Source organism: Tiliqua scincoides, chromosome 12, assembly GCF_035046505.1.
Source record: "Tiliqua scincoides isolate rTilSci1 chromosome 12, rTilSci1.hap2, whole genome shotgun sequence".
NCBI lineage: Eukaryota > Metazoa > Chordata > Lepidosauria > Squamata > Scincidae > Tiliqua > Tiliqua scincoides.
Genome location: NC_089832.1, coordinates 19,485,190 through 19,503,800, shown reverse-complemented (window position 1 = coordinate 19,503,800; position 18,611 = coordinate 19,485,190). Strand labels below are relative to the sequence as shown.

General features: G+C 55.5%; 1 protein-coding gene across 1 annotated transcript in view; it reads left to right on the top strand.

Moving 5' to 3' along the window:
* Window positions 1-18,611, top strand: part of EFNB1 (ephrin B1) — a 62,176-nt gene that overhangs the window by 36,497 nt on the left and 7,068 nt on the right. Inside the window, exon 2 of the mRNA XM_066640113.1 lies at window positions 2,105-2,382. Within this exon, the coding sequence (XP_066496210.1) occupies window positions 2,105-2,382 (278 nt within the window). The remainder of the gene's footprint in view (window positions 1-2,104; window positions 2,383-18,611) is intronic.

The following is an 18,611-nucleotide window of genomic DNA, read 5'->3' as shown; positions in this document are numbered from 1 at the left end:
TGAGCCAGGCTCCCCCGCCACTCTTCCCTCCCGGCTCGTGCCGTCGTGCCTCGGCTGTGCTCAAGTCCGTGTGTTCCGCTGCAGTGTGACCATCACTGCTGCTGTGTCTGGAGTCCTGCTGAGGAGGACCGGCTGGGCAGCAGAGCTCTGCCCCCCCAGTGAGATTTATCCTGCAGATCCTGGGCACTGCGAGGAGCTCTGCAGGGGGTGGAAGCCTTCTTTGGCTCCCCGGCTCTGGAAACTTGCTTCAGCCTCCCCTCCCTGTTGGGAGGCCCCTGCCCCTCCACGCCGACAAGTCCCCCTCCCCCCACAGAGGTATTTGGCAGAGCCTGCCTGTGGCACTGCTTGCGTCTCAAGCACTGAAATTTCAGTAGGACTCGGGCGTTAGACGGGTTTGGATGTTGTCTATTCTTCCGTGTGTCTGAAAGAAAAACAAAGTTCCCAGAAGGAAACTGGGGAGGCAGAGCGAAGGCTGGAATGGAATTAGAAGATGGAATTGTGTGTCGGAACACCAGAGCAGAAGTGTTGAGAGGGCGGCACAATTACCTGTCATTTATTTTTCGTTCGCAGAGAGTGAGAATAGTTCTAGAGTGCCGGGGAACACTGCAGGGGGGAGAGAAAGGGGTGTGTGTGTGAAGGAACGCCAGTGAAAGCAGTTGTGCGCCTCTCCAGCGGCTGTCGGTTCCTTCTCTCGCTTTGGCGGATACATCAGGGGGCTTCTGGTGCTGGATCTCCATTTCCTGGGGTGGATCTGGGTGAAGCCTTGTGGCTTCTTGAGGACTCTTCCATTCCTCCCCTCCCCCCAGAAGGAGAAATGTGAGCCTGGCTTTGCGGTGCATATCAATTCCCCCTTCCCCTCCTTTCCTGGGGCAGGGAGGAGGGAGTTCACAGGGGTCCCTGGATTCTGTGGGCCGCTCTGGTGTGCCACTTTTGCCCTTGCTGTGGTGGGAGTAGAAAAGCAAGAGTAGCTCCTGCCTCAGGCAGTGCTAAGGACCATGACATCCTCTGTGTGGACTGTGGGGTGTGGGTGACCTCTTGGCCGTACTGCAAGCCTGTATTGCTAAACACCACCTGCAGCAAATTGGGATTGGGTTGGCAGCCTGCTTGAGACGGTGTGCAACTCACAAGAAGACCAGCCTCACCTCTTCTGTGTTTCACCCTTCCGAGTACTCTCAGGGTGTCTGGCCCTCTGCAGTCCTTGCAGCAGCTTTAAGATTTTGCCAGCTCTCCGCACTTGCAGCCACGGGAGGGAAGGTCTTGCTCTTTCTGGTCAGACAGTGCAGAGCCCCTCGAGGGTTCCCTGCTGTCCAGGAGGCGCCAGGCCTCTCCTCCCTTTGTGGTGGAGCAGCAGTGGTGGTGGTGGTGCTTCCTCCTCCAGAGAGGGAGGGCATCAGGGCGCCCGCATGCTGGGGGAGGGGGCGGTTATAGCCCCCAGGGAGGGACGGAGGAGGCATGAACTGTCCAGGCCCGGGCCGTCCATCTGCATTGCAGAGTGCTTACGCTGTGGCCGCCTTGCAGCCAGGATAACTTTGCTGGAGCATCTGTTCCCCAGTTATCTTTCATCAAGAGCAGATTATGCTACTTAGCCTAAATGGACGTTCAGCTGCGGCTCCTCCTCCTCCTCCTCACAGTGTGCTCCAGTTCCTCTCCGTCCTGCAGTCAAGTGATTGCCCTGTAATGATGGAGTCTGTGTCTTAATCATCTCGACGCTGCCTGCCTGACGGCCTCCCTTTGGCCTCTGCCCAGCCATCTTGCTTGACCCCTCCCCCCACCGATCTTGGGGTGTATATGACACCAGGCCCCAGCGAACGCTGCATGTTGTGAGCAGGGGCCTGGCTGGGTCTCAGGGAAAAGTTGAGTGGTGGGAGGAGATTCTGCTACAGTTCCCTCACCCTCCATCTCACTCAAGCGCAGCCTTCCCTGGGCTCAGCAGGTGATGGTTGCTTGCTTGGATGCTTGGCTCCCTTCGTTTGCACAAGAAGTGGGTTTCCCTCCTCTGGGCCATTTGGCCTCTCAAACTTGGTGGGATGTCTGCCACACCAGACGCTCATCCTGATCTGTGCTGACCTTTGCCCTAACAGCCTTTCCTCTCTCTTTCTCTTAGGTTCGTGCCTGGGAAGGGACTGGTCATCTATCCGGAAATTGGGGACAAACTGGACATCATCTGCCCCGTGGCGGAGCAGTCCAGGCCGTACGAGTACTACAAGCTGTACCTGGTGAAGCGGGACCAGGCAGAATCCTGCAGCACTGTGATGGACCCAAATGTGCTGGTAACCTGCAACAAGCCGGAGCAGGAAATCCGATTCACCATCAAGTTCCAGGAGTTCAGCCCCAACTACATGGGCTTGGAATTCAAAAGGCATCAGGACTACTTCATCACCTGTGAGTGTCCCTCCTCCTCCTCCTCCTCTTTCCCAGCCCTGGGCTTCTCTGGGTGGTTCTGAGGTGCACCCACACTCCTTCTGCACAGGCCTTTGGTTCTCAGCCCTTGGACGCGTCTTCGCTCCTCAGGAGGTGCAGGCCGTACTGTCCCTTGGCAGCAGTGATTCGGCGGCCTGCTGGAATGTGGTCTGCGGCTGGGACCGCCTCATGTCCCTATTTCTCAGAGAGCTCAAGGATTAAAATGAGGCAAAGGAAAGGAGGAGGCGTGGCTGAAACGGCAGTGGACGTGGCCAGGCTTGCGCAGCGCCTCACGGCGTGGAAACCTGGGAGGGCTGAGTTACTGCTGGTGCCTCCAGCACATTCACAGCACAGCTGCATCAGAATGCAGGAGGAGTTGCCTCCCTGCCACGGTGGTCTTCCTGAAAAGGCCTCTGAGATTTTCCGTTGGTGGCCACCTAAACTCAAGCTTGGAACACCATTTCTGAACCTGGGAGCCGAGGGCTGCCAGCAGCACTGTTCTGGCGAGGAAACATTGGCGGCTGGGGGTTGGGACAAAAGAGAACTCACAAGGGAGACACGGTCTCTGATCTCTTGCACTTCGCAGCCGCCGCGGTCTTCATTTCTGTTCTTCCCCCCACCCCCGAGCTGTGCCCTCTTGCTTTGAGGGGTGGCAGCTGCAGCAGGGAATCCTTCCTGAGGGTCTGGTGTTCTCCTTGCTGACTGTGGCAGCTGCCCTTGGAATGCACGGGGAGCAGTGGAGTGGCCCAGCCTGAGACGCCTCCCTTTGGAGGGCTCTTTCATGTGGGAGCAAAGAGATCAGGGATTCTCTTAGGGGGAAAAACCGGTCCAGTGACTTCAGAGCTGCCCAGGCAAGAGCGGGGCTGGCTGCTGCCTCCTCCTGCCTGAGATTTTTCGGTCAGGAGCACTCAGCATGGTTGCCTTTGGGCAGAGGAATCTTGAGCCTTGTGTCAAGGGTCCAGGGCAGGTTGTGAAATGACTTAATTGGGCAACAGTCCTGCAAGGTAGGCCATATGGCTGCAGAGTGCTCACCTTCATGCACTCCTGCTTCAACCGGAAGAGAATCACCCTCCACTAGATGCAGCATTGTGCTTCGCTCAGGGAAACCCGGGGGGGGGGGGGTTAAACCCCACTTCATCTTAAAGCTCACTGGGGGGCCTTCGACAAGTCTTATTCTCTCAGCCTCACTTACCTAGGTTTGTTGCAGAGGGGGGAGTACAGTGGGCCCTCGCCATCCCTGGGGATCATTTCCTGGACCCCCCACGGATATTGATTTCCACAGATAATTAAATCTGTGTGTGCGCACCTGGTCCACTCAGGTGGCTGCTTCCTGAGTTGTGGCTCCGCTGTCCATTCCTGGGTTCCTCTGGCGGAGAGAGGAGGACTGTTGCTTGTCTGGTTTTGGTTTTCTTTGGGTAACCTCGGCTGGTGCCACCTGAGGCTTGAAAGACGCAGTTGGGGCTCTCAGTCCGACTCCTGGCAGTGTCCACAGTTTGAGCAACACTGGAAGCTGCCTGCCTGCCTGCCTGCCTGCCTGCTGGGAGGACTGGCAGCCACACTGCTGGGGGCCAAGGATTGGAGAGAGTAGTCTCTGTTTTCCCAGTGACCCCCACGCGGTGCCTGCCTTGAGGGGCTTGGCGCAGAGCAGGAGAAGGAGCATATCGAGCACATGGGGCCCCTTGCCTCTTCCTTGCTTGGTCGGGGTTGAAAAAGGATCCTGTGTGTTTCCATTATGAAGAAGCAAACCTGGGTTGGGCTGTCGTTCTGTCATTCTTTAGCCTTGCGGATGAAGAAAAGGTTGAGTGTTTGGAGTTTTGGAAGCTTTTCCTGCATTGAAAGGATAGAAATTGCAACTTGGATGATTTATGGAAGGCATCAGGAATACTGAGAAATGGGTCCAGAAAGGAGCATGATGGCAGTCCCACAGCTGGGCTCCCCAGGAAAGCAGTGCGGCCCCTAAGAGTCAGGTTGCTTTTGTGCAGAGGACCCACCAGCCTGGGATAGCAGCCTTGTGGTGTCAGGTGGGCCCAAAGGATGTTTCCTCACCACTGTATGGACTCCCCCCCCCCCCGAGTGCCGTGTAAGGCAGTGGAGGTAGCAGCTCTGACCTTGACAGTGTTGCGTGGCTGTTTGGAGCTGTAGGTATCGCTGGTCAGAGCACTGGGGAGGAGGGGCTTCTGGAGAGTAAAAGACGTGTTTGCCCGCTTCTTAGTGTAAGACTGGGGCGGGGTGGGGGCTTTTCCATCCTCAGGATGCCCAACTTCCCTGCCCTGACCTTCTAGGCACACTCAGCCCCTCATCTGACTGCTTGGGGGTTTTCATTTACTAGCTCCTATTGCAAACTTGTGTGTAGCTGAGAGGTGGAAGAACAGAGTGCCTGTTTTGGGGGGGGGGAAGGGTCCTCTGTTTCGCTGCGCAGCAAATGAGCCCTGGACTGTGCAGCTTCAGCACTGGGAGTGAGGGCCTGGGGGGATGATTGGGGGAGAGGGGGTTGTATGTTTTTAAAATGTATTAAAATCAAAAAGCAGGCAAGAACTCTGGGACTCCACTGCTTGTCAGCCGCTCTCTCCAGCAGCACAGCTGCCTGTCTTAACTTGGCTGCCCCATTCTCAGGTGTGAGTGGAGCTGCTTGGGGGAAGAACAGGCCAGGAGTCTGTGGGGCAGCAGGAAGGGAGGGTGGAAGCCGGCCCTTTGTGTCCGAGGCTGTCAGGTTCAAGGAGGAGGTCTCTGTCTCCTCCCTGTCAGGGTTAGCAGGTCAAGTTCAAGCAGAAATCAGCTCTTCCAATGGATGAGGATTGAAAGGAGAGGTCTCCACTGGAGTCTGTGGGTGGTGCCCCTTGGAAAGGCAGGGATTCTTGGAGCAGCCCAGATTCTGCTGGCAGAGCGAGTCTAAAGGCCAAGTTGGCAGGATGGATGTGTCTGTGCTCATTGGAGGGAAAACCCTCTTATTCCTGGCTGACTGGAGAGCTGCCCCCCCCCGTGTGAACCGCAGGTGCAGCTTTTCCTTTGGCGGAGGGAGAAAGGCATATCGGCCAGGAGAGTGCGAAGAGAGCCTGCTGTGCTGTGCTGCGCTTGCCCCATCTGCACCTTGCCAGGGTGCACTGCGCCCAAGCCCTCTTTTTGGCAGCCCATCCAGCTCAGCCTGCTTCCCCTGGCCCCCTTGACTGATGAGCTCTGCTTGCACGTCAGGTGCTCATTTTAAAACTTGCAAACGTGCTCCTTGGAATCGAGATAGAGCTCCTTTCTCTTCTCATGGGGTCTCCAAGCACCTGCATCCCAGGGGTTATTCGGGGAGTCCAGGATAACGTTCCCAAAGGCTTGGCCTTTGAATTGCCGTCATGAGCCCTTCAGTGGCACATGCTGACAAGAATCAGAAGGACCACAAATTCCTTCTGTCGCTCCCTGATTTCTGTGAGAGGACAGAGAGCCCGCGTTCCGATCAGCAAAGGTTCTGTGTTTGAGAGACAAACATCCTCCTTGGGGCTTCGTGCGTGAAGTGGAGACTTCTGTCTGAGCACTGAGCACATTCAGCAGCAGCCGTGTTGGGGGGTAGAGGAGCTGGGGAGGACTTAGCTCTTCTGCAGGCACGTCCCTCTCCTCTTCCTCTCCCTCTCCCTACAAGCATGTTCTGGTTTGAAGCTGGAGGCCTAACGGGGAGGCTGCTGGAGTCTGGGGAGCAGCAAAGCTTCCTTTCTCATTCCCGACCTTAATTTCTTCTGACTCCTCCTGGACTGCAGGACTCCCACATTAGCTGAGCGCTGAACTCTGCCCTTTGGGCGGGTGGAAGATGCAACTCTCCTCTGGATGCACCTTCCACAGAGGAGCTCCAGGGACTCGCGGCTGCCAAGGCGTCCAGTTGCCACAAAAAGGCAAAGTCCGGACCACCCATGTTTTGTCCCACTGGTCCACCTGCCAAGGGGAATGAGCTCCCCCCGGAGGGGGGAGTCTGGAAGCTCTGAGCTCTGGGGAGGCTGCTGGCAGGACAGGGTGTGTGGGCTGACACAGGCTGCCCAGAGCCAGCTGGGAGATCCTCTCTGATGGGCCCCAGCAGGGTCTTGGGGCTCATTCCCATCCAGCGTCTCCCCCCCCCCCCCGGGTGCAGCTGCTTTGGGCCTGCCAGAGGCTTCTTCAGGGAGACGTGGTTGTCCTTGGGGTGGAGGCACAACTCTGCTTCAGCAGCACTTGGAGCTGGAGACTTCCAAACAGTCTGGCCCGGCTCTGAGCGTGGGAGTTGCTGTGGTGGCTGCTCCGCTCTGCTGGATTCCCCGCCATGCCAGACTCCTGCATACCGAAAGGCTTTTCTGCAGAGCGTCTCTTCTCTGAGGAAGAGGGTTCCTGGTTGTTCTTTGGAAATGAGATACAAATGTGCTGGCAGGCGTCTGTCTGTCACAGGCCAAGGGGCTCTGCGGAGCCAGAACGTGGCTCGGGGCTGCTTGCTCTGCACTCTGTGCCCAGGACTGGGCAGTGGCCATTTCTGATAGAGCGCCTCTGGCTTCGCCTGCCAGGAAGCCACATCCTTTGATGTGCTTCTCGTTCCCGAGAGGAGAGAGAGACCTCTGAGCATGAGCAGAGTGCCTTCTTCCCACAGTTCCCTTCCATGCTAGGCCACGAGGCTCAGCTTACTCACATGTCCTAGTTCCTCCCGTTAGAATTTGTACCCTCCTTTAGAATTGTTGCCATTGCCAGTTATGCCACTGAGCAAAGAGGTGCCCTCCTAAAGCGGTGCCCCCTTGCCCTGCCGTGAGCAGAGGGCAAGAGTGTCTGCCGCTGCCCTTCCCAGCATCAAGTCCTGGCCAAAAGCCGCCTGCTGGTTACTTTCTGAAATCATGACCCCTCCTGGAACTAGCAGGAGTTTGCCGTGCCTTGTAAACTGCTTTGTGACTTGGTTGGTGTCGCAGACTGAGAAATGCTGCTGTGTCAGAGTGAGAGCGCCAATCTGCATGCCCGTCGCCCTGTGGTCAGAATTGGGGGGGGGGTACATCAGCGTGCGACTTAGCAAGGACGTGGCTCCCCCTTCCTCCCTGGCCAGGATCCGGTGAGCGGTTTTTATTATTCACCAAAGTGGAGTCAGGAGGGGAACGTCTTGGTCTTGGTCTTGCTCTGGGACCATATCCAAGCAAGCTGGTGGTCCAATTTGTGGAACACGCAGAGAGGACCTTCAGGACTAGTACCTGCTTGACCAGGCGCCCTCTGTTCAGGTGCAGGAATGAGGGTGAGGCAGAGGGGCTGCTAAGCCCCATGGGTTGCATGATCTTGCTTCCGGGTCCACCCCGTCTGAAATAGTCTTTGGTTTGGTACAGTCAGCCCTGAAGGGAGCAGCTTGGAGGACACTTTCCAGTGGCCACAGGGCTGATTGGGTGCCAACCTGTCTGTGCCACCTCTGGCACAGCCCCAGAGGGCTGCAGGCGCCATGCTGTGTGCAGTGGGGAAGGCTGGCAAGGATACAGGACAGTGTGTTGCTGCAGGAGGGCTGCCTGAGCACTTTGTCTCTCTTTTTTTTCTCTTAATGCCCACAGTATTATATACACTTGAATTACAAATTTGTTCATTGGATCACTTTAATTAAGACTTGACAATGTGATCGCCAGGAGATGCTCGAAATGCCCTGCAAATGTGCGAGATTGTTTATCGCTACCCTTTAAGTCTTCCGGCCGTGTTTGGGATTCATGCTGCTGTGCACATAAGCCAATTTAAATTAATTTTGAGCAGCGAGGTTTTGTCGGGCACGCCTGCGATGTTCTGCAGGCACTCGGAGATATTGGTTCTTTTCAGCCTCCATCTTCAGGAGTCTGCATTTCTCTTACAAGCAATTATGCTTTCTTGGCCTGGCAAAATGAACTCCCCCCCCCCCCCGGCGCTCACCCCTTTTATTTTCCTGATTAACTTGGCCTATTTCTGTGTCTTAGTTCAGTTTGCCTTGTCCTGGCCAAGCAAGAAGCAGTCTGCAGAGGAGGGAGAAGGCTGTGGGGAGGGACTAGCACCTCAGGGTGTGCCAGTGCTGCCCCCATACTGAGGGGCTGATCCCCTGTGGGTGCAGGGTGTGTACCTACCTGCGTTTTGGTCGTTGGTTGGTCTTGAGGGTCTTGGGCTGCTGCAGGTCTGTGCCGCCTCTTAAGTTTAGGTGCGAATGTCCTTCTCTCTCTCCTTGGCCAATGCATTGGTCTTAAATTCCCTTTTCGTGACAGTCATTGGTCTGAAGGCAGCTTTGTAAAGAACTCCACCAAAGTTACCAGCTAAAAAAAGGCTGCTTTTCTCCAAGCTACTGCAGTAGAGATTGCATTTCTGCTGCATTCAGTGCACCTGTAAAGTAGCAAAAATGGATGTAAATGAATTAAAAGTGAAGACAATCCAAGCAAATGATTACTGGAAAATTGGAAGCGATCCTTTGTGTTGGTCTAGCGCAGAGAGCACCACTTCCGTTAAGTTTCTTGGCCCTGTCATCCAGAGGCCTTTGTTCCTTGCCCAAAGTGACAGGGCCAGTGAGCCTTTAAAAAAAAAAAAAAGAGAAAAACCTGACTTAGGGGCTCTGTTCAAAATGTTGCCGTCACAGAAGAAGCCGCATTCTGAATGGCTTGAGCGAGTCCAGGCTGTGAACTAGCCTGCTTGCACACAAAGTGATTGGCCCCATTTTGACTCCGAGGCAGCTTCCTTCTTGTGTCCACTGATGACCAGGTCTGGTCAAAGACTTCTCCGGCCTTGTGAGTGGGCCACCAAACACTTGTCCGCTCACAGTAGTTGTGAAACGTGCAGATAAAAAAGAGCGAGTGAGTGGTTCTCTCCTGCTTTGGTCTCCAGTCAGTCCACGACGTGGGCAAACACAGACGATGGCTGTTAAAAGTTGCAGCACTTCTGGAGCAGACTAGGCGCCTGATCCCTGGGGAGCTGTGCAGAGCGGCCTTGGCTCACTCGTCTCACTTTGCAGGAGGCTTCTGAGGTGCTCAGGACACCCCATTTAGGTTTGGGGATGTGAGTGAACTCATTGGTGCCTGGGCACTGTGGACGATGGTGGTTATCCTGCTTCCTGAAGTGGTGCCAGCCTGGAGCCAAGTCTCCCCCCCCCCCAGAACCAAGCGGAATCTTCCTGCCAGTCCTTCAGGACTGCCCAGTAACAGATACAGCCTCGGAGTCGCCTGAAGTCTACAGAACAGGGTGCAGCCTGTGTTGGGGGGGGGGGGGGCTCCAGTATGGAGGCTGGCCTGGGATCCCTCTCTTCTGTTTCTCTGGCCAAGCACGCATTCTCTTTGTGTCTTTGTTTCTTGCATCTGACCCACAGCAAAATCCCCATTTAATCTCCTTGCTGCTTTCCAAGATGCAAATATTTTTTGGCACCCAGCCGCCTTTCCGCTTCTTCCCACAGTCTCAGAAGCGGATTGTCTTTATCAAGCGTCCCAGCAGAAACAGCGAGCCCTTTTGGACTCAGCTCTCCTTCGTGGCCGTGCAGCTCCTCTGAGTCTCTTTCCCTCCCCCACCCCAATCCTGTGTTGAGTTGGCGGCCAGTTCTGTGGCGTTTCCACGCCGAACACTTTCCTAAAATTGGCAGTGTTTGTTCACTTGTTGGTGAAGGAAGACCCAAGGTTGCTGCTGCCACATGTCTGCTTCCCACAGTGTGTTCCCTTCTTGTGCAGGTCTGGCTGAGGGATGTGGTTTTCTCTTTGAACGCAGTTCCAGCACCAGCCTCTTGTTGGCTGGCAAAGCATGGTGGGTGCTCCCAAGGGGGGGGGGTGTTGTAGCCCTTGGCAGGATGTTAGCAAGAAAGCCCTGCTCAACCGTGCTGGGTGACACTGGTCCAGCTGCACTCCCCACCTGGCCTAACTCAGAGGGCTGTTAGGGGGCAGGAGCCCTGAACCTTCCCTGAAGAAGAGCAGTAGATACACAAAAGTATGAAAAATAAGGATGGCTGGCTAGAGTGTCGCCCCTATTTCTTAAAATGCGCCAATGGAAGTGGCCAAATGGGGGGGGGGGTGCTTTGACTGGCTGCTGGGTTGTTGCCTTCCTTTTTCCCATTGCCTGGGTGGGGGGGGGGGCACCTGCAGGAAGTGCAAGTGGAAGAGCCAGTTTCCTGTTAGTGGAGGTGGGCAGGACTCCTGGCTAAAGGACCAGTTCAGTTGTGTTGAAGGCGCTGCACTTCACTGTGCGGGGCAGGGGGCCTTTGCCATTGGAAGGTGCTGTCTAAGTTGGCATCCAGGCTCCTGGGGAGATAGGCCTTGCAAAACGTTGCCTGCAAGAATTGTGCGACACCAAGGGCTTTGTGGAGCCACCACGCGTCGCTCTTGCTGCTGCTGCTGTTGCTGCCATGCAAGGCCTGCTGTGCTATTGATTTTGTTTCTGCCCTGGGGGGGGGGGAGCCAGTGTAGTTTCTTGGGGCAGTGCAGTGGCATGTAGTGATGTGCATTTGGGGAACTGGGTGCATGGCTTGTGGCCCCTGCCCTAGCCGGCAGGCAGGCAGGCAGAGAGAGTTTGTGATGGCACCAGAAACTGCAGACAGTGGGTTTGGGCAAAGTATCTGATTTTTTTTCCCCAGCTGTCAGCTTCATATGAACTTGTCTCCTTAGCTTAAGGCTCCTGAACTCGGCTTCTAGTCAACTTGGCCTTCACTGCTGAAGTTGAGAGAAGCATAGAAAGGGAAGGCTGAGAGGTGATTGGCACAACCTACGTTGAAAGCCATTCTCTCCACCACCCCACCCCATTGCCTGCCACTGTCTCCTTCCCTGTGTTGCTTCACTGCCTGCACCTCCTGAGCTTTGCACAAGCAGGTTGGGCTGTTCGTCCAGCGGCACTTGAGTTCTGGAAATTGATTCCTGGGTGTGAGACTTGCCTGGTTCTTTTCTGTTTTCAGCAAACCTTCAGAATTTGACTCCGGAACCTGACCTGCAGTCAAGGCTGGTGGTGGTTCTGTCTCTAGTGAGGAACTGGATGTGGCTTAAGAGGGTAAAATGAAATCTGGACAAAATAGAGGCTTACCTGGTCCAGAAATCCATGATGCAAGTGCTAGACCTGTTTTGCATGGAGTTGCACCCCTTCTGCAGCGATAGGTGTGCAACTGGGGGGCCCCTCTGCACACACAGCTGCTCCTGGATTGCCAGACAGTGGCTGTGTCCAGGGGGACTTCTGCCTAGCTTCATCTGGTGCACCAACTGCTCCATGCCTTGGTAACTCTTGGTCAGATTACTGTGACACACTTTACATGAGGCTGCCCTTGAAGACCACCTAGAAATGGCAGTTAATGCAAAATGTGGTGGCTCATGCAGTCACCTCGGTTGGGTCACTCCCCTGCTGCTGCCCTAGCTGAGGGTTCATTTCCAGGCACCAGTCAGGATGCTGGTGACCGTTGTATTTAGATTAGCGTTTGAAGTGTGGGGTGGGCGGGCAGCTGACTTACTGCTTACTCTCATCTGCTGTTTCTGTTGCTGCTGCCTGGCTGGATTGATGCATACTTCTAATAGTATTTTATGCCTCTGTTTCTGAATGTGAACAGTTAGGTGCTGAGGTCTGTGGCTGGAGGTGTGATGGGATGGCTGTGAGTGGTCATTTCGTTGACTTCACTGATTGTGTTTTGGAATTGTAAAATCTTATAGTTATTGATTTCTTCATTTGTTTTGTTTTGACGCAATCTGTGTTGATTTCCGTTTCCTGCTTTTCTGCTGTAGAAGGCCACGGACTCCTCCTTGGTGGGGCCTGGCAGTGGAGCCAGAGGCTTCTCTTGCCAGGGTCCACTGGCCTCACTGGGGATATCTCTCCCCAGTTGCCCGTCTCTCTCCTGGTGGTGTGCGGTGAAGCCTCTTGGTGTTGCAGAGTGAAGCTGCCTCTGGTGGTCTCTCCCAGGACTCCCGAGCCCTGAACAGACCGTGTCAAAACCCAACTTAATGGCCATTGTATGAGGCCAGGCGTTTTGTCTTGGGAGCTTGTCTGGAACTGTGACCAGAGTAAATGTGATTTTGCTGAGCCCTCCTCACCCTCGCCAGCTTTTCTTCCTCCTCCCTCCTGACTTTTGTGACTCACAGTGGATTCCGCAGCGCCCCGGCATCTGGTTTTGTGCCTCAGCCCTTTCAGCCTCCTAATGGGGGGCCCTGCATGAAAGGAGGACTGGTGCTCCTCCTCCTTATCAGGAGGCAACCCATCTCCCCCCCCCCATTTGACTTGGTGTGGTGCTTGTTGGGTGGCTGGATGGGTGCAGAGGGCAGGTTTTTACATCCCAGCATTGCCAGGGTTGCCGTTTCCCACGTTGCGTGTTCAGATTTTCTTTCTCATGATGGAAGGAGGCAGCGTGTGGTTCCTCAGTCCCTGTCCCAATTCTTCCAAATGCAGGTCCTGGCTGTTCACTAAAGACAGCCAGAGTGATGCTGAAGGGCTTGGAGCTGGCCGCTCTGTACTTGCGCCACAAATGGTCATGCAGGACATGCACCCCTCGTAGGAATGGACCGAAGGCTGGAGTGTGTGTGTGTGAAGGTGTGCTTGCAGTGGGAACAGGGTCCAGAGTGTGTTGCCTTAAAGGGGACTGCTCTGTGTTCCGGCATCGCAGGCGCAAGGCGCCACTTACGCAGACAAGACAAGGGTGTCTGAGAGAGAGCAGGGCCCACCCAGTCTGGGGCAGGAGGCAAGCTAGGAAAGGGCTTTGCTTGTGATCTGAGGTGGGCCTGGATTGACTGGCACCAGAGCTGCCAATCATCTCCAGTTTACAAAAAACAAGCAGGGGGAAAAACAGAGAGAGGCCTTTTGACCGTGGGGGTGTGTGTGTGCACGTGTGTGTGCCAGTTGCTGCTGAAGTTTGTTTAGGGTGAGCTGACCTTCAGTCACGAGTGCTGAGCGTGTGCCCCAGAATGACGGTCTGTTTGGGACTCTCCTCTTAAACTCTCTGCATTCTCTGGCATATGTGCTGTGCCTTCAATTTTAACACCCCCCCCCCAAAAAAAAAAAAAAAGGAATCCCTCGGTTTGTGTTGCAGAAAGCAGTGCTGGCTGACTTTGGAGGTTTCCTTGCCTTGGGAGTGCTGCTGAGTCTGGTGTGCTGTTGGTGTCCTGAGTGTGCCCCCTGCTCCCGCCCTTGAAGCCTGGAGCCTGTGTTAACACAACTAATTGGCAGGGTTCTCGTTACTGCTGCACAGGCTGGCTGGAGCACTGGCGGGGGAGGGAGCTGAGCTTTCAGCGGGAGCACTGAGGGGGGCTGCAGTCCTGGGTTTTGAGGCCTGCAACAGTGTGCGACTGTAAGTGGGTGGCAGGCGCGAGCCTTGGGCCCAGGCTGGGGCAGGGTGTGTGCTTCAGCCCCCCCCCCCCCCCGCTGTCTTGCTTGGGAGGCCACTGTGCTGCCTGCTGGGTCTCAGCTCCCGGCTGGATGTGAGCTGCTTCTCTATCACCACCTCCCATCTTCTCTCTGTGGAAATAAGTGGAAACTGACCTCAGGGCTCCGTTGCCAGGATTGGTCCACCTTCAACTTCACCCTAAAGAAAATGCTTTCATCTCCCTCAAAGCATTGCTATGTTTTCGGGGGGGGGGTGGAGATTGGCAATCTGGGATGGGGGAAGAGAAGCAAGTGGTGTTTGAGGAGGGTGGTGCATTGCTTCCCTTGGGCTCTCCTTTGCACCCTTTTCTGTGGATCTTGGACCCCTGTGGTGACTGACGGAGTGTGCTGAGGGCGCTCCCTGGGCCCTGGTTTCAGCACGTAGGAGAGAACCTGACACTGCACTAGGAAGGGCTCGTGTAGATGCAAATGGACTGGTGGATCCCTGCAAGCAGAGGCTGGCCAGAGAGCACTCCAGGCGCTAAGCCTGTCTGGCCGCCAGCAGACAGTGGGGTGGGGGTGGGGGTGGGGCAGCTCTGTGCCCCTGAGCTCAGGGTCTCCTTTGGAGTGTTGCCCCACCCCCTGCAAGGAGGGAAGGCAGGCAGGGCGTCCGTTGTGCTGGGTTGGCTGTTGGGAGACTGGCAGCATGAGTGTGCTTCTGGGTACCTCTGGGAGATAATGAGAAGGCCCCCCCCCCCAAAAAAAATCAGGGTTTTCAAAAAAAAAAAAGGGGGGGGGCACAAATGAAATGGTCTTGAAGCCACCCCTCATGCCCCTGCCCATGGGTGGCACAAAACAAGAGTGGGCTACCTCCCGTCTTGCAGTGCTGGCTTGCGTGGGGAGGCAGGTCTGATGCTGGAAACAGTCCCCCACCCGCGGTTTGAGAGCTTGGCCACTCTGCTGCTGGGGTGGGTCTCCACACATGGTTTGTGTGGGGGTGGGCTCCCACAGCAGCTTTTGACTTCTTTAAAAACACAGCAAAAATAAATACAATAATATTGAATCAAAAAAGCAGCAGCCATAAAAAATGGAAACTTGGAAATATAAGGAGGAAGCTGCAAAGGCTCAAGAGCAAAATCTCTGAGAGAGGAGAAGCAGCCGCAGAACAGGGCTCGGGACCAGCCCCGCCTTCAAAAGAAGCGCCTTCTGTCATTTGTAGAGCAGCGTAAAGTGTGTGAGGATAAATTGGAGCTGAGCCGAAAGGAGGCCACCCGGCTGCGCGAGGAGCAGCGCAGTGGAAGGAAGGAAGGAAGGAAGGAAGGGGGTGCAGAGCCGCACAGGCAGGCGCTGAGGTTGAGCGGCTGTTTCAGTCTCCAGTTTTCTGCTCTGAAATGGGTCTTGTCTGGCAGAGGAAGGGGGCACTCCTGACCCTTGGGGATAGCCCATCCCCGCCCCCCCGCAGCATCCCACTTCCTCCTCCCCTGTGGAGGGACATGCGTCCCCTGCCAGCCCCGCTTCATGCAGCAGCAGCGGGTCTTTGGCTGAGCCCCTTCAGGCTTGGTCTGGACAGCGAGACAGACCTGCCAGCTGGCGATGATGAAGAGTCTCTCTCCGTCTCTCACTGGCTGCAGTCTTGTATGGGGCTGGCTTACGGTCGTCCTGGCCTGGCCTGGCAGCCTTGTGGGGCTTGTCCTCTCTGGAAGACACACATGGGGCAGCCACTTGGGCATCTTCGCCCAGCACAATTGATGCCTTCTCCTCTGCAGAAGCGGCACTTGGGAGGCGGGTCTCAGGTTTGCTCAGGCTTATTCTGCTCCTGACACCCCAGAGAAAGATTTCCATGTCCCTGTGAAAGGGGTACTTGGAGAGGCTCCCTCAAGTGCTTCAAGATCCAGGCCAGTGTGCAGCCCACAGTCCTAAGGGGTCTGGATCCAGACCCTCCTAAAGCTCCCTGGAGCCAAAGTATTCAAAAGGAGCTGGGGGGGATCCGAGTGAGGAGGAAATCGCAAACTGCGCGTGCGTTTGGCCCGTCCCACCCGCCCCCTTAAAGGCTGGAGATGGCCGCTGACTGTGGTGCCTGTTGCTGGCTGTTCCACCCAGATGGAAGAGTCATTACGGACAATAAAAGATGAGCGACTTGGATTTGCTACAGTCTCAGCATGTTAATTGCGCTTTGGGGCTGAAATCATAACAGAGACCTGCTAAAGGGAATCTGGGAGAGAATTCAAACATTTAATTTCATCCAAAGCTTACCATTTAAGAGACCCTTGCATTGATCTCTTGCCAAGTTTGCTTTCCAGATCTTCCAAACTGCCAAAATAATATTCTGCTCAAAAAATTAAAGCAGCAAATGGGGGAGGGGGACGGACGGGACCCAGCAGTGAAACTGTTTATATGTGTGGCGGGAGGGGGGAGGTGGCACTCCTGCCTTCTTGTGCAGCTGGGGACAGGCCTCCCTCCTTCAGCCTTCTGGGGCACAAACCTCAGAAGCAGGCCTCTCTGTTCAGCTCGAGCTTTATTCGCCACACACCCTGGCAGATACAGAAGGGGGGGGGGAGTGCTGATCTCCACTGCAGTCCAGCCAGTTGGTCTGGCTGCCACCTGTGGCTCCACTCAGTTATTCTAACTGGCACACCTAGCAGGTCTCCTGTCCTCATCACTTGCGTGCCTGGGAAGTGCTTCAGCTGCCATGCTTAGCTTGGCAGGCTCTGCGCAGTCGAAGATGCTTTCTCCTGCTCCAGCCGCTCTTTGCTTCCAGTCCAGAAGAATTACTTCCCCAGCAGGGAGGAAGAGCCACGCACTGGACCCGAAGGGAAGAGACCGACCGTGGTGATTTGGCCAAAATCCCTTTTGCCCTTGAACTTGGAAAAGGCATTTGTAAGCACAGCGCCCTGTGGCCGTGGCTGACTTTGCCTCGGTGTAGCGCAGTGTTGGGTGGGACTGGAGTTGTTCTCCAGGTGTGGAAGAGTGCAAGAGGGGAGCAGGTGTTCTTGCAAACCCGCAATGCAACTGTTCGAGTCCCGGTTGCTGTTCTTGCCCCCTCACTGGACCGGGTTTGAGAGCTGGTAGCAACACGGCAACTGCAGTTGTTCCCGCCAGCGTTGCGCACTGCCTGCAGTTGGAAATGAATCTGCGTGTGCCTTTGATGACATGCCTGAGAAAGTTCAGTCAAAGCCAAGAGATTCCTCTCTGAGGGTCTCTCTTGGCCTGGCCACTCGCCTGCACTTTGTAAGTGGTGGTTGGATGTTCACCAGTAGCGATCTAAGGCCATACTTGGGGGCAGCCCCTCAAGCTAAACACCTGTGGCATTTGGAAGGGGAGTTGAAAGACTTGATTTCAGCCAGCAGCAGATCTCAGGGAGTTCCTGCATCCCACGAATTCCGTTCCATGAGTGAGAATCCAGAGGCAGAGTTGGGAAGGGGCATCACCATCTCTGTGAGCCCCCTGAGTCCAGGTCGTGGTGGGGTGGAGGAAAGCCTTGTTGTTGTCCTTTGGAGGGGGCTGCTGCATGATCCAGCTGAGGGGGCCACATCCATCAGGGTGGTAACGTGCTGCTCCAGCCCCACCAAGTTGGCCGGGTAGTGCCCCTCCCTTCTACAGGGCCCTTCTGCAATTATCTTGGTATTGCTGGGCTGATCCCCTCTTTCTAGCCAGCCATGGCCCTTCTTTCCTTGGGCAGCGGCCTCAAGAAGTGCTTTGGAGCTGCTGTAGTTGCAAGCAGTGATTTGACCACACTGGGAGCCTTTTCCTGCCTCCTCAGCAGCACCAGGAGGTCTGTGGAGTGGGGCTGGCTCCCTCCAGTCTGCGGGGAATGAGACTTACAGAAAAGCCAGACCAACTCAGTCAAGGCTGGTGGGTTTGGGTCAGGGGAGGGGGGTTGAAGAGAGCCTGGCTGGCATTTGCACCCCCTTCACAGCCATATCTGCCAACCACTGTGATGCTGTGCCTCGATGCTCCTCCGAGGCTGTGTGCAATTGTGTGTAATTGCAGGTTAGACTCTGCAGAGCAGGGCAAAAGCTCATTGCTGTTGTGTGGTCAGAGAGCTGGGGGCCAATTACGCCCTGCAGGAGTGGGAGTTGTTTGTTTCATTGAAGGGGGAAGCAGGGGCACAAGTACTGAAAGGGGAAGGGAGGGCAGCACTCCTGCCCACGGAGGAGAGTTCAGACGGGAGGTGATGGCCTGGGCCCTTGGCGGGGGGGGGGGCAACAGGAGCGTGAAGATCCAGATCTCTAGTTGGGTGTGCCTAAATGCACTTACCACATTTTTGTGTGAGTGTTTCCTCTTTCAGCTTTATGATGCCTGCCTTTATGATGGTGGGCAGTATGTGGGGTAGGAGAAAAGGGCAGTATGTGGGGTAGGAGAAAATGTGGGGTAGGAGTATGTGGGGTAGGAGAAAAGAGCTTACTGAATTGCATTTCTTCGTGATCAGGCACCAGGGATTTCCCAGTCTTTCAGGCTGCATTTCTGAATCTGATATGGGCACATGACTGGGGCAGTTCCCCTGCTGCCAGGTGGCACTTTCATGTTTTCTTGGTCTCCGCGTTGGTAGTGATTCTGTTCCGGTGCCACTTTCCTCCACAGCTGCGTCCTGGTGCCCCTTCCCCTGGTTCCTGCTTCCAGGCTGCTTGTGTGTTGATCTTGGACACGCCAGCAACTGACGGGCCAGGATGCTCCCCCTGATCACAGCGGAAAGCCAGAGCCTGAGTGGGTACTCGGGGTCGATGACTGGACCCCTGGCTCTGGAGTATGTCTGCCCTGGAGCGGCCCAAGAGACCAGTCTATTTGACACCAGGATGGGGCCTTTGGTGGAAGGCCTTGGTCCAGTTGGAGCATTCCAGAGGCAAAGTACCTGGTGCCTTGAAGCCCCCCTACCCCGTTGCAAGTCCCTCCCTTCCATTCTGTGGTGGTTTTCTGCCCTCTGTCTCCTGTTTCCAACTTTGAGCATTGAGATGATTTAGGGCCATGTTCCAGGATCCAGCCTCTGGAATTCTTCTGGC